General features: G+C 37.7%; 2 protein-coding genes across 2 annotated transcripts in view; one reads left to right on the plus strand and one right to left on the minus strand.

Moving 5' to 3' along the window:
• Positions 1-7: 7 nt before the first annotated feature.
• LOC100890941 (solute carrier family 35 member G1) lies at positions 8-1,829 on the plus strand. Its single transcript, XM_011682742.2, has one exon. The coding sequence runs from the start codon at positions 391-393 to the stop codon at positions 1,504-1,506; it is 1,116 nt and encodes a 371-aa protein (XP_011681044.2). The 5' UTR covers positions 8-390; the 3' UTR covers positions 1,507-1,829.
• Positions 1,830-11,083: 9,254 nt separating this feature from the next.
• LOC752125 (adhesion G protein-coupled receptor L2) overlaps positions 11,084-14,909 on the minus strand; it is a 39,305-nt gene continuing 35,479 nt past the window's right edge. The window contains exon 17 of the mRNA XM_030981849.1: positions 11,084-14,619. Coding sequence (XP_030837709.1) covers positions 14,470-14,619 — 150 coding nt within the window. The 3' untranslated portion in view covers positions 11,084-14,469. The remainder of the gene's footprint in view (positions 14,620-14,909) is intronic.

Consider the following 14,909-nt stretch of genomic DNA (forward strand, 5'->3'; position numbering starts at 1 on the left):
GCAGGGCAATGTAGGTTGGAAAGAACACAAGGACGAAACGGACTCGCACGCTGCCATGATGGACTTATAACTTTACATTCTTCTTCTTCTTCGTGTCGTCTTCAAAGGGCTGTGAAGCCGTTTCCAAAGATGTGCATGACTTCTAGATTGCAGGCACAATAGTCCTGGTTTTACACCTTACTCTTTGCGAGTCACTTAACGGTCTATCCGAGGAACGGAGTGTTTCTCCTGAACCCGAGCCTACATCGAGAACAGAGTGGATGGACACACTTACACCCAACGCGGCAACACTTAGTTTTGTTTCGTATCCTCAGTGCGGTGTTCAAACCCACGCGTATACACAGTCAGACGACGATCCGATTGCGCCACATTGCCTTCTCTTAAACAATCATGACGAGCATGGACGTCAAGGAAAAGGCTGACATGGAAGGCCAGTGTTCCACAGGTAATGGGCCAGAGGAAGAGCAAATGCCCACAGCAGAGCCGTTACTTCAATCTTCACGGACACGTCGTGTTGCTGAGGCTGAAGACATCGAGGAAGGTACCCTGAAGCGCATGTGCTCGCGGACATGTTCAACCATTATAAGACACAAAGGACTCATCTGGGCACTTCTCTCTGCATTGGCGGCTTCGCTGACATCTCTGCTGTTGAAACTCCTCGCAGGTCGCGTATCCGTCAACCAGATTGTAGCTTCCCGATCTGGGTTTTTCATCCTGATGACCATGCCAGTGTTGGTATGGCATAAGATCTCCTTACATATGCCCGTGAAGATCTGGGCGATCTTGGCGTTACGTGGGCTTGTGGGGACAGCAAGCACAACTTTTTTCTTTTACTCCTACCAATTACTTGACATCTCCACGGCTAAGGCCATCACCTACAGCTCGCCTCTGTTCACAGCCTTTTTCGCCTGTTTATGTCTCAAAGAACGATGTAACGTACCAACGGTATGCTTCTCCATGACCACCATTATCGCTGTCTTGCTAGTGGTACAGCCATCTTTCATTTTCGGTCGTAGCGAAAGCGGCGGTGTCTCTCCGATCGGAGCCGTAGTTGCTTTGTGTGCTTCAAACTCCATAGCGTTCTCTCTCATCCTTCTCCGGCTGCTCGGTAAAGCCAAAATCCACGCACAGGTCGTGATTTTAGTCTTCGGATGCGTCGGCGTAGTGGTTTCACCAATCATGACAAGCGCCTTCAACGAGTGGTCCAACCCTCAATGTGGAGCTGACCGTCTTCTGGTTCTTTGTGTGTGTATCCTGAGCTATTCTGAATGGATGATGGTGACCGTTGCATTGCAAACAGACAAGGCGGCTTACGTTGCAGTCATACGCGCGAGCGACGTTTTTATAACATTTGCGTTTGACTTCCTTTTCTTTGGTTTATCACCGAATGTTTTGACAATCGTTGGAGCCCTTGGCGTAGTAGCAAGCTCGCTGGGAATGACCTTGTATGCTCATTTCTCGTATACCAATGAAGAAGGCGACAATGATAGCAGTAGCACCATCTAAAGAATCTTGTTCACTGTAAAAAGGTTGGGCAATATTTGTCCAACACTTTGCCTAACGTTGTGCCAATAGTCAACCCAACCATCTATTGGGCACTATTTTGCCCAATGGTATTAGTAAACGTAAGTGCCCTACTTCACACGTGCGTAATTGTTTCGTATTTTGACCAAAATTTGGGCAAAGATATGACCCTTTAACTGCCCGACTACGGTAGCCCACTTGTGAAAATCTTGATCAGCTGATGGGGAAAATACGAAACGATTATGCAACTGTGGAGTAGGGTACTTACGTTTACCAATGCCACTGTGCAAAATATTGCCCAATAGATGGTTGGGTTGACTATTAGCACGACGTTGGGCAAAGTGTTGGAAATTATTGCCCAACCTGTTCACAGTGTAATGTTCTCATTAACCAGTATTCAATTATTATCTTGTATTAATTACATTAATCACGACAGAGTTGAAATTGTGTTCATGAAGAGATGGTGACTTATAGGATAATCACCTGTAATCAGCTGTAAACTTTGAAGCATGTAACAATCATGAAATACACTCTGAAGGTCATGCATTTGTATTTGGAAAAGATTGGAATAACCAATGAAATTACCTATTTCTATAGCACTCTAGGGTTCAGAGGGCGACGAATTTTTAGTATACTCAAACAATTACTTGAACTAAATTAATTTGATATCGCTTTGCACATTGATAGTAATATTTATTCCGCTTCACAAGGATTGTACATGTATTTGGAACTGTTTGTTTTCAATTCCCATCTCTTGCCAAATGTCGAACTGTAGTATTCTATGCCGCTGAGCATTACTCAAATAGAAATGAACTTCATTGTATATCCATGTATATCACATTTATTTACATTTAATTATATATCGCATGCGAATGATATCTTCTGTGTCCAATCGCTTAAGTGCGATTTCGTGCAAATGTGACCCTATCGACTTGTCCTTTTCGCATTTATTTCATCCCAATATGAAAAAACTTCTTGGTATGTCCTTTTCATAAAGTTAGCGATACCAAAAATAACCTTAAAGGCATTGTTTAAACAAGGTTTCCAGTTTTACAAATTTGAGATGCATGGCCCTACGTGTTATCATAATCAGTGTTTGTGATATGGTGTAATATTAAAGCCCTCAAAATATTTTGCTCCAAAATGATCACGTAGTGCCTCAAAAGAAAAAAATCTTTGAGTGACGGTTTTACCATACTCATTTTCCCCAACAAAAATGTTGTGTTATAAAAAACGTCGGGAAAACGGTTTTCGAATTTTCGAATTCCAATCATAAATATCTTGATAATCAGACAGGCGATCGGCTTGTAAAAGTCATGGGATTCGTCACTGACCTAAAGGTTTATGGTTATGATTGCAGCATGAGCTATTAAGCCAATGTTCATATCAAGGAATTTTCATTTTTGAATGTAATAAATGGATGAGTATCATATTATGTCTTACAGGACACATTGCAGGAAATCGCCCTTGGACCCCAGTCACATCGTCGTGATCGGCTCGGTGCTGACATATGATGATAGACCAAACATGAAATTACATTAACCCCACATGACCAAGATCTTGTTAGTTATCGTCTGAAATGTGACTGAGGCGTATGGAAAAGCTGTATTTTTATATTGATCGGATTACCATATTTTATATTTAATATTTCATAAAATTATGTATGCATTATATGCAGAATTGTACATAAATGTCATTGTAGATGTATTTCATAAAGTTCCGTATTTTATTGCAAATGTCTCTCACAAACTGAACGTTCCTGATCTTTAGCGAGGCATCTCCGAATAAAGAAAATAATGGAGTGGGTGCATGCCCCTCCCTCCCCCCCCCCACACACACACACCTACCAGTAGCGTGATTATCGAGGGCATGGGAGGTACGTCACCCCAATAGAGTGTTGAAACAAATAGAGAAACGAGAGAAAGGGAACCGTGAAGTGAAAAATGACGAAAAGAAGACTTCTGGAACACCTCCCACCCTTCCCTCCCCAAATCAGTAGCCTGGTAAACTCGGAACTCATTTTCTTAGTAAGACCGATGCCCCCTTCTTCTTCTTCTTCTTCTCTAGAAGTACATGCCACCATGTTGTTGGTGTATCTTCATACTTTCAAATTTGTGCAGTTATATGTACCACATATACATACCATATCTTCCACAATGCTGAGGAAGATCTAACCTACATGCGCTAAAAAAAAAACATGTACAACCCTAGCGCAGCTGTATTTTTCTCTGCCCCCTCAATTAATGGTGGACTCACGCTATGCCACCGCCCCCACCTCCGAGTAGCTGCCCAAAGGAGAAAATAGAAATAGATAGCGAGAAGGAAAGAGACAGGCGAGAGAGAGAGAGAGAGAGAGGGGGGGGGAAGGAAATTCGATACTTGAGAAGGATACGGTATCCCAACCTCAGCCTTCCGTCTCTTCGTACCCTCATATTTTCCAATACCAATGTTTTTATGATTGGATTTTATAACTTGTAATGATGTGATTTATTATAATATTTTAATGTTCATATTTGTAAACAACATGAATATTCTTATCTTCAAAACAGTGAATATTTATTCTTAGGTATAACGACTCGGCGCTTCAAACAGTTTTTATAGTTTATAGTTTACTGCTCATCTTTCTTACAGTCTGTTACCTTGTTAACTTAATGTAATGAATAAATATACTTATATGTTATATATTCACATAATGTGGTCATTAAAACTCATTATTTATTACTCATATTAAAATTTGATACGTGGAAATTGGTCTATAATACACTCGTGAAGCGTTTCTCCTCTGTAAAGTTGCTCATGTAATATAATAAAGAGAGGTTAGGTTTTGCTAAAGATTCAAACAATTTTGGAAGCTTTCGGGATGGAAAAATACTATAGTAGAAAGGTCCCCTAAAAACAGTACTTTATAAAAGGCCTCATATTCAAACTACTATTAGAAATAGCTGAAAAGTTTGGATTAAACTTTCATGCCAAATGTATATGTAGCTCCAAGGCATATAATCTATCTTTTAAAAATAACTTTGCAGTACTCATCATGCAATATACTTGATGGGGATGTGTGGAAGCGTTTGCGTTTGTGTATGTGTGTGTGTGTGCGTGTGTGTGTATGTGTGTGTGCGTGCGTGTGTGCGCGAGTTCGTGTGCACACGAAAAAAAGAGGAAAAAAAGTGTGTGTGTGTGTGTGTGTGTGTTGTGTGTAATTGAGAGTTCTTGGAAACGATACGAATGAGAAGACGAAATACGAAGAAGAAGAGGAAGAAGAAGAAGAAGATAAAGAAGAAGAAGATAAAGAAGAAGGAGAAGAAGAAGAAAGAGGTCTGAAAACTGAAGTGTTTCAAACTAGAGGATTTGATAGCCTGAGCGATGGGATTGGGACAGCAGAGTGACGTGTAATAATCAGATGTGATTATTTACGTCTGGGAATCGATCTTTAACTTCACCATCTATAGAGGACGTGACTCAGTCTTGAAACCGGGGTCCGAGCAGTTTGGATGTATTGATCATGTGGGAATACACATACACGTATCATTAGAGTATGGTCCACAAACACATCAGGGGTGTGTTTCACAAAGATCCGAAGTTGAACTTATCTCTAAGTTTGACTGAGCAATTATGGAAAGCCGTAAGCACTATTGAAAATATTTTGCAAAAATTATTTTAGAAGGCATAAAATGTTGATTCAAATCATTCTTATGTTCTATTATCGTGGGAGATTTCATGTTCTTGATGTGGAATTTATGAAAAGTCTAAAATACTTGAATTTTGCTTTTGAATGTATTATAAGGCCACAAATGGCTCTCCATAATATTTAAGTCCAACTTAGAGTTAAGTTCGACTTAGAATCTTTATGAAAAACCCCCTTGGTATTTCTCGTCATAATTTGGCCATGAGTGTATTTGAAGAGAAAACCTTTTTAGGGGACATTTCTCCTATGATATCCTTCCAAACTGACATCAAAAGAACAGGGAAGCTCACAAGTTATTTTTCATCTTTACCAGAAATCATCCTTATCTTTCAGACTTTGGATTAACTGATGTGAACGACCTTTAATTGTATTGATTCTTCGTGCGGCGTGTGGGTCTCTTTAAAGATAAAGTTGAGTTCTGGTCACTATGCGATTGCACTGTGAGAGAAACGGTGTGGAATCGATCAGATAAAGTTGAACATGTAGCATATAAGTATTGGTGTGCACTGCAAGGTTCTGGAGTCATCAAAATGACAGAAAATTTTGCCCAGTCTTGATGTAAGATGTAAATGGGACTACACAAACATGTCGCATACAAATCGGCCTCATTTTTAAGCTATTAAATTTACTTGTCAATTTGTCATATTAACAATATGAAAGAATTTGAAGAGCCAAGCTTTTCAGGGAACATTTTTTCTTTGATGCTCGTCCTCACTTCCACGCATAATAAAAACGATAACGCTCACAAATTATATTTCACCTATTCCCAGAACTCAATCTTCCCTTTAAACAGCTTGTATCTTGGATAATGTTTGGATAAATACTATTATCACTAGATTTTACAACCATATCGGTGTTGCATGATAGAGTGTCAATCGTTTAATGTCACCGCACAACGGGCGTACCCAGTGTTTCCTGCCTGCCCGCGCGCCTTGGCCTCAGGAGGGAAGGGATGGAGAGGTATTTGTCGCCAAAACAAGTTATTCTAGAAGAAAGTGGAAAACACTTTAATTTTGTTTGTGTTAACAATAAAGAGCGATATTTGCGAAGTAGTGTATCAAGCCGTCATTTTGGGAAGATATCTGCTTCTTGCTAGCATATCATTGGCTGAATTTATGAAGATGTATGCAAAAAAAAAAAATTAAGCTTTTTTTTAACTACTTGTTATAGATAGCCTATATGACCCGGTGCATGATGACCGATACATCATGCGCTTAAGAATGATTTTCTTACCATATACAGATATATAAATACAAATACAGATACAAATGCAGACGGAATTTCTTATTCTTGGAATTTATAAGGGGGAAAACCCTTTCTGCCCCTTCATGTATGCTGGTGATGTCGGAACTTCTTTTCAACGAAAGAAAAACATCGACATAAATCTTCACCATTGTTTCACCTACCAGTATTTACTTTACAAAATGATAAGTCAGCTCTTAGCATACATTGCAAAGACGCATCCAGAAAGAGGTTGTACGGGTCAAGCTCCCCTTTTTGTTTTGTGGAATGTTTGATAAATCATTATAAACATATAATACAAGGAAAAGTGGTATGTACAGGGGCGCTGCTACGAGAGCGTGGTCATGTGACATTGTCGGCATATTGTCAATCTTAGGACCATGTAGGCAGGATCGCAAAAAAAAAAAGGAAAATAAGATGACCAATTACCCTGCCTGCAAATTCGATCTGACACCACCTCCGCCCCTCCCTAGCCTCTTGTCGATGGCCCTCGCTTTGTTGGACTCGGAGTCCGTAAATTCTCGGTTTACGGACCCAACAAAGCGAGGGCCATCGACAAGAGGCTACCCCCTCCCCCACCCCACCTCATTCCCTCCAAAATGTTCTAGCCAAATACGTAGCCAACACTATGGAATTGGGGGTGGCGAGTCGAACACCAGTTTGAGTAGGGCAAGTAGACAGACTGCTGGACAGAATAAAAGTAATTTATGTTTGAGAGCGATGTAAGGGAACTACACGCAGGTTAAGTCAAAATATTGAAAAAGGTCGAAGCTTGTCGACTTCATTTTCCGCTTATTATAACTAACTCAATCATTTCAAGTAGACGGATAAATATAGTAGATGGATAGATATACAAATAAAAGACGGTCGTATAAAAATGTAGTTTTATTGATACACAAAGAACAAACACGTACGCACGGCACTCACAAACACACGCACACACGCACAGGGGCGTCGCTAGACCTTTTTCAGTCGGGGGGGGGGTGTAGAGGCCAACGATTACCCACAAAACTAGCCACCAATTACCGACAAAATTAAATGTCCCAATATCTACAAATTTAACCCTATAAACCCGGGGGCGAAGGCTAAATTTCTTATGGACTATTTATAGTACTTGCGTATGCGCAAATGGTCATTTTCCTCGACGACATAAATATACGAATTATTTCGTCAACTTATTCAGCCTCATAGCTATATATTTTAATGCAGGCGCGGAGCTAGGATCTTATTTTTATAGGGAGGAGCGGTAGTGAGCAAGCGAATCAAAAAGCGCGCTCATTAGAGGGGGTGTGGGTGATAGGCCTCCCGCGCGAAGTACGGGAGCTTAGGCGTTTCCTTAAATTATTAGAAAAAGAAGAAGATTTATTGTACCGTTCTCGACTGTTCATCCTTGTCTGAATGAAGTCCCCCCCCCCCCCTCCCACGCGAAACGCGAAAGCTTTGGCGTTTCATTAAATTATTATAAAAAAGAAGAAGATTTGCTGTACCGTTCTCGACTGTTAATCCTTGTCTAAATTCAGTTTCTCCCCCTCCCGCGCAAAGCGCGGAAGCTTTGACTTTTCCTTAAATTATTAGAGAAAGCAGACGATTCGTTGTACCGTTTTCGACTCTTAATCCTTGTTTGAATTCAGTTCCCCCCTTCCTGCGCGAAGCGCGAAGAGATTAGACGTTTGATTTAACTATTATAGAAAGAAGACGATTTGTTGCACTGTTTTCGATTCATATTAAGCCCTAATTATCTGAATTCAGTTTCCCCCTCTCGCGCGAAGCGCGGAAGTTTTGGCGTTTCATTAAATTATTAGAGAAAGTGCACAATTCGTTGAACCGTGCTCGACTCTTAATCCTTGTCTAAATTCAATTTCTCCCGCTCTTGCGCGAAGCGCGGAAGCTTTTACGTTTCATTAAATTATAAGAGAAAGTAGACGATTCGTTGAACCGTGGTCGACTCTTAATCCTCGTCTGAATGAAGTTCCCCTCCCGCGCTTCGCGCGGATGTTTTGACTTTACCTTAAATTATTAGAGAAAGCAGACGATTCGTTGTACCGTTTTCGACTCTTAATCCTTGTCTGAATTCAGTTCCCCCCTTTCCGCGCAAAGCGCGAAAAGCTTAGACGTTTGATTTAATCATTATAGAAAGAAGACGATTCGTTGCACCGTTTTCGACTAGTATTAAGCCCTATTTATCTGAATTCAGTTTCCCCCCTCACGCGCGAAGCGCGGAAGCTTTGACGTTTTCTTAAATTATGAGAGAGGGAGAGCAAACGATTCGTTGTACTGTTCTCGACTCTTAATCCTACTTTGTATGAATTCAGTTTTCCTCCTCCTGCGCGATGCGCGGAAGCTTAGACGTTTTCTTAAATTGTTAGAGAAAGCAGACGATTCGTCGTACCATTCGCGACTCTTAACCCAATTTGTATGAATTCAGTTTCCCTCCTCTAGCGCGAAGCGCGGAAGCTTTGACGTTCCCTTTAATTATGAGAGAGGGAGCAAACGATTCGTTGTACTGTTCTCGACTCTTAATCCTTATCTGAATTCAGTTTTCCCTCTCCCGCGCGAATAGCGGAAGCTTAGACGTTTCCTTAAATTATTAGAGAAAGAAGACGATTCGTTTGTACCGTCCTCGACTCGTCTAAATAAAATTTACCCCTCCCACGCGAAGCGCGAAATTTTTGGCGTTTCACCAAAATATAGAGAAAGGAAGACGATTCGTCGTACCGTTGTTGATTCTTAATCCTTGTTTAAATTTAGTTTTCCCGAAAATTTTAAACCTTTGATTTCTTTAGCTGATATTATAGGAAAGTGAAACTTCGAGAAAATACAAGCACTGTAGTTGTAGTCACTCTCGAAGTCGTCACAGCGGATAAAAAGTCACAGTTCGTAGGGAAAAAAACTTGTCGGCCGACCGACAATATACATCTCACCGACTTCAAACTTCTGCAGCGATATAGTACACGAGGATCGAGCAAGAATACCGACACAGCTGACCCGACACAGCAACATATTTACCCGTATCTTTCTTGCTCCCTCGACGAGACTCCACCCCACAACCCCCCTCTCTATACACCCACTCTTCCCGTATCAGGCTCTTACCTCTTTCATCTCCCGTTTCTTTTGTTTCTCTTTTCTTTTCTTTTCTTCTTTATTTCCTTTTCTTTATTTTCTTTCTTTTCCTTTCTTTCCTCTCCTCCCTCTTTTTCTTTTTTTCTCTTTCTTCTTCTCTTTTCTTTCCTTTCTTTTTCTTTCTTTCCTTTCTTTTCCTTTCTTTCTTTTCTTTTCCTCTTCTTTTTTTCTTTTCTTTTCCTTTCCCTCTCCTTTTTCCCCTCCCCTTTTTCTCTTTTTCCCGACGGCAGCGCAATTTTACCGACAATATCCTGACAGGTGGGGGGGGGGGGGGTATTACTTTCTTTCACCAGAGTGGGATATTAATTAATGGAAAAGCTATTTTCAATTTAGTATGAAATGAGAGAAGGATATCAGAGAGAGTCCTAAGACAAAGCACAAAATTGATAAGCTCTTTGATATTATAAATGGTAGATGTGATCCACGCACACACTCAATAATTACCACTCCCGGACACAGTAAAATTGTGCAAAGTATACTTTTATTGAAAGTGCGATAAAAACATGTAATATGAAAGACAAAGGCAGTTTTAATAACATTTTCCTCACATAACGAACCGTATCATTCTGTTTTCATCTATTAAAATTCCCAATCCTTTACAGAGTGTGTAATATTAACGTACCCACAGAATTTCCAGGTTACAACACTTATTGATCGGTACTATTATTTTATTTTAAATAAATGATTTAAGGGGTCAACGTTGAGTACCGGTACAGCAAACTTCCATGAAGCACAAACACACATTTCCTGCCCCATCCGCACGGTACTTTGATCAAAAACTTGAATTATAACCTATAAATTTTTTAAATGTTTATTATTACAAGCTCTGTTTGTATATTGTTAGTTATTTTGCAAACCTGAAACAGGTTATTAAGCATTGTACCTAAGTATAGCGTTTGATTAAATAGAAACACAGAAAATAGCTCATACTGATGTAGACTGTGCCATTCTTTGCTATACTCAATTTCACTTAATGTCTTAAGAAATGACTAAAATCCAATTCCTTAAGACTTGACAAGTAACTAGTAATCATGACCAACTTATTCATTCACTACTAGAGTCTTTAAATCTTCCTTTAAATATATCATATTTCTTTATTCACCATTGCATGCTTACTTCATCGACATGCATCATGGTGTCATATTAAACATTATTGTCCGTTCTAAATGGCAGTAGTTGATATTAAAAAAATTATACTAATGCCTAACAAACTTAAAGTTTGCTGTAAGTTGTTAAAACATATCAGCAGAGGCCCCTCCAGTATATGCCCCCTCCCCCTGTCACAATGCCAGAAAATAATAAATAACAATAACAGATGTACCAATAAGTCAATTCTGGAGTGAATAAGGGGTACCCCCCCCCCACCCTCCACCTTCAACTAATGGTTGATTGTGTACTAAGTGAAATTATTTGATATGATACACTAAACAATTAAGTGTACTTGACACTGTGTTTGAAAAAACTATTGAATGTGTAGTAATTTAAAGGTGCTCTATCTTTCTTCTTTTTTTACAGATAATTCTTTGTTCGCGATCACAAAATGTGTACGGACATTGTAGCCATTCGATGGTGTTTAATGATCAGAATATTGATTGACAATCCTAACCGGATGACATAGGACAAGGAGACAAGGGCGCTGAATTACCCCATACCCCTCATAATTTTGCCTTCTTTTCATGCTTTTGTTCTTCTTGTCATGATATTACAGATATTCTATGAAACACTCTTAAAAGCCATGTTAAATCAACATTTAAAACGGTCGAGGAAATGCCAATTGTTTTAAAATGGTAGATTGCCACCTTTGAACATATTACCTTCAATATTTACAGAGTCCGTCATTTTAAAATAGTGAATGTACCCTTTATGAAAATGTTACCACTTCTCGGCCCGTGTAAATGGTGTTTCAACGCTCAAGCTTTTTGAGTGCATACTGATTTTTCTAAAAAATTGTAAAATATGTCCCGAATGTTTTGATTAGTTGATATGGAAATTAGGTGACAGTCTGAGCTTCTTTTGTTTCAATTAACTCAATTTTTAGATACAATATAATAGTGCTTCAAATTTGCCTAAGCATGATTTACATCAATAAGCAATGGATTCGTGAACAATAAACGTAGTGTATTATAATCTATAGTTTAAATTATAATACCTTCCTTAAAAGTTATATTCAACCAATTAAATCTACGAAATTCACAACGAGATGACGGTAATTCTAGTAAGTGCATTTTCAATCTTAATGAATGTTCTTATCTACATGTGCCTCAATAATATATATACATACATCTCTCTGGTGCGGAATTTGAATTCAAATAATATATTACAATATTTGCTTATAGTCATTAAAAAATATCTTACATTTGCGAATTTTCACATTCATCGACAATTTTCTAAAAATAGGACACATTTTAAGGAAACTTATTAGAAAATATTGACCTATTTTTAGTATATAAACTAGGATCACGTGACAACATGTGTTTTAATATAAACATGTATGTGAAAGTATTTTTGTTCGATTAAAATCAGTAATTACGCACATTGTTTACACTTGAGAAATATGATAGTAATACGAGTATATGATTATACGAAATTACATGATATTCATGCTACGCATAAGGCACAAAGAAATGCTTCCTATATCACAAATCATATGTATAAGAATGAAATGCTTCCTATATCACAAATCATATGTATAAGAATGATTATAGATGCATACATTGATCAGTAATTTGTAAAATTTATATGAAGGCGTGCGGACTGCAAGTAATCTCTATAAAAATGTCCCGTGTAAACGTTAGGGTTCATGTGTGACCAAGATTCACAAAAATTGTTTTTTACCGCGCTTCACTTTCGGACGGTATTGGTTCTCCCAACATATATCGCAATATCATATATGATAAGTTTTGTTGTTGATATTAGCATTGAATGTAGATAAAGTGCAAAATATTTATAAGAATATCTCAAAATGTAAATGACTTTGTCAGAAGTTTTGTAATAGTAGTATTTGATTGATATAATGAAATCTTTAAACAAAATGGGGGAAATGAGGACAGACACTACGTACCATATTTCAACAGACACTGAAACAACTTTACAACATTGATATACACAAACAATCCTTATCACATGGCCTGTATATTATCATCTCTAGTTACAAATTAAAAATTTAAAATCTAACATTCAAATAGTATAATATTGATGTATCAAATATTTAAATTAATGAAAGACCATTAGACATGCCTGAAAGTCCAATTGGGGAGATAATATATGGAAACAAGTACACAAATTTTTAAACTATCAACAATGTGATACTCTTACTACTTCTTGTGATCTTTTCAGTCATAAAATGGTGATATCATTCAAATGCCCTTTATATTTACACGACATTATAATTATTTGCCTTGATATACATGTAAGTCATGTTTGTAAACTACAAAAACCAACAAAAATTACGAAAACATATTTAATGGAAGAGAAAGTGAAAATTGCGTCATTTGAATAGATTACAAATTGCAAAATATACATGACAGAAAATACATCTTGCGTAACAGAAATTGCGCCTTTGTAAAAACCTGAGAAAAAATTCAGAGTGAAAGACTTATTTTTGAAAGGCATTGAATAGTTGGCACACGGGCATCAGATGAAAGACTTTTTAAAGCATAGCAATGTAATAAAATACGTTACAACTAATAAAAAATAAAAATAAATATTCATTGCTTATTACAATGATATTAATAAACTAATAAGCATAATATCCAAAAACAACAACAAAGTATTAAAAAGCTCTTATAACCATGCTCACTAATCGAATTTCTAATATTTTTTCCGAAAAATTGTCTCACATTAACTTTGATCCAGTTCTCTTCCTATCCTATAAAATGGACGAAATAGTTCCATGACTTATAATTGATAGCAAATCAACGCTTTAGTATTTTACATAAATATTTACAAATATGAATAATATAAATATGATATCTAATGTTTTGTGCGACATCATGTTTGTCTTAAATTTGATATTCAGCCACCGCTCCGTCTTTTTATGACAGTAAATCTATATCATGTACATTTGTTCATTGTTTTTTATATTGAATTAAGTTGACTTTAAAAGAAGTGAATTAGTATCAATTTTCTTTAAACTTCTAAGTAAAATATCCTGATTTTAATTTTAACAACAATGTTTTATCGTATCCTAAAGAGGCGTGATCGCTCAGTGGTAGAGCAGTGGGCTCGTAACCGGGAGGACCCGGGCTCGAAATCATATCGATGCGCTAGTGCCATTTGGTAAGGCTTTAATATTCATTACCAAGTCCCTAGGACAGGACTTACGCTGTTGTTCCTTTGGTTGCTTACTTACAGGCACACTCATGCTTTCAGGTAAAACCAACAAACCAACCAACCAATTAGTAACCAATACAATGGCACTATGCTAAGCAAAGAGAATTGATACGCTTTCATAATTTGAATTATTTTCTGAAGTTGGCAGAGACTAGATTCGTTTTTAGTTGTTCGAGACGATCAAACAAAATGTATCATTCTTAATGTTGTGTTATTTTCATCAATAGAACACAATTCAAAAATAATTCAGACTTATCAATTTATTTACCCATTTAATATTTTTCTGTACTACTTAAAACGTTTAATTACCCTTGCACAAGTGAGTCTTTAATTGAATTAATTTCTGAATATGGAAAACATTTTCAGTCGATGTAGTGCTCGAAAATATTCAATGATTCCGATAAAAAAAACCTCACTATGTCTTAATCAATATCAAAGCATGAACATGCCATTTTAAACCCTCTTTAACAAATATTATCTTTTATGAATTAATAAACTACCTCAACCGTCGAGAGAAATTATCCCGATGACGTCATTGTTTCGGGGACCGGTTCCACACATCCTTTTTAAAGACCTTTTCCCATCTTGGATTCTGTGAATTGAGAATGACCCTTGTTGTCTGTCGACTCGGTTCGACCTGTGCCAGAGGTCGAGGAGTTCATGGCCCACTTGGACGAGTCGCCTGTCTTGCGCTTGCGGCCGATAACCTTCTGGACCTGTTAGTTGGTTAAAGGGTTAATGAATAAGTTAAATAAGTTAGCGTTAAAGGATAATGAACACGACCGCAGGTGCTTTCGAAGTATCAACTTAAATTCACTTCAATGGCCTTTCCCATCACCTTTTGAAATATAACACGATAACCACTACTTTCGAAATATCAACCCAAGGAATTTCAATAGCCTTGCATGTCATATATTCAAAATATGCAAACATAACAATTATTTATCGAAAATAATATCGCCAGTGAAATTCGTTTGTCTCGCAATGTATGGTCAACAAGGGATCT

The sequence above is a fragment of the Strongylocentrotus purpuratus genome, unplaced genomic scaffold, assembly GCF_000002235.5.
Source record: "Strongylocentrotus purpuratus isolate Spur 01 unplaced genomic scaffold, Spur_5.0 spur5_scaffold_12, whole genome shotgun sequence".
In the NCBI taxonomy this organism is placed as follows: Eukaryota; Metazoa; Echinodermata; class Echinoidea; order Camarodonta; family Strongylocentrotidae; genus Strongylocentrotus; species Strongylocentrotus purpuratus.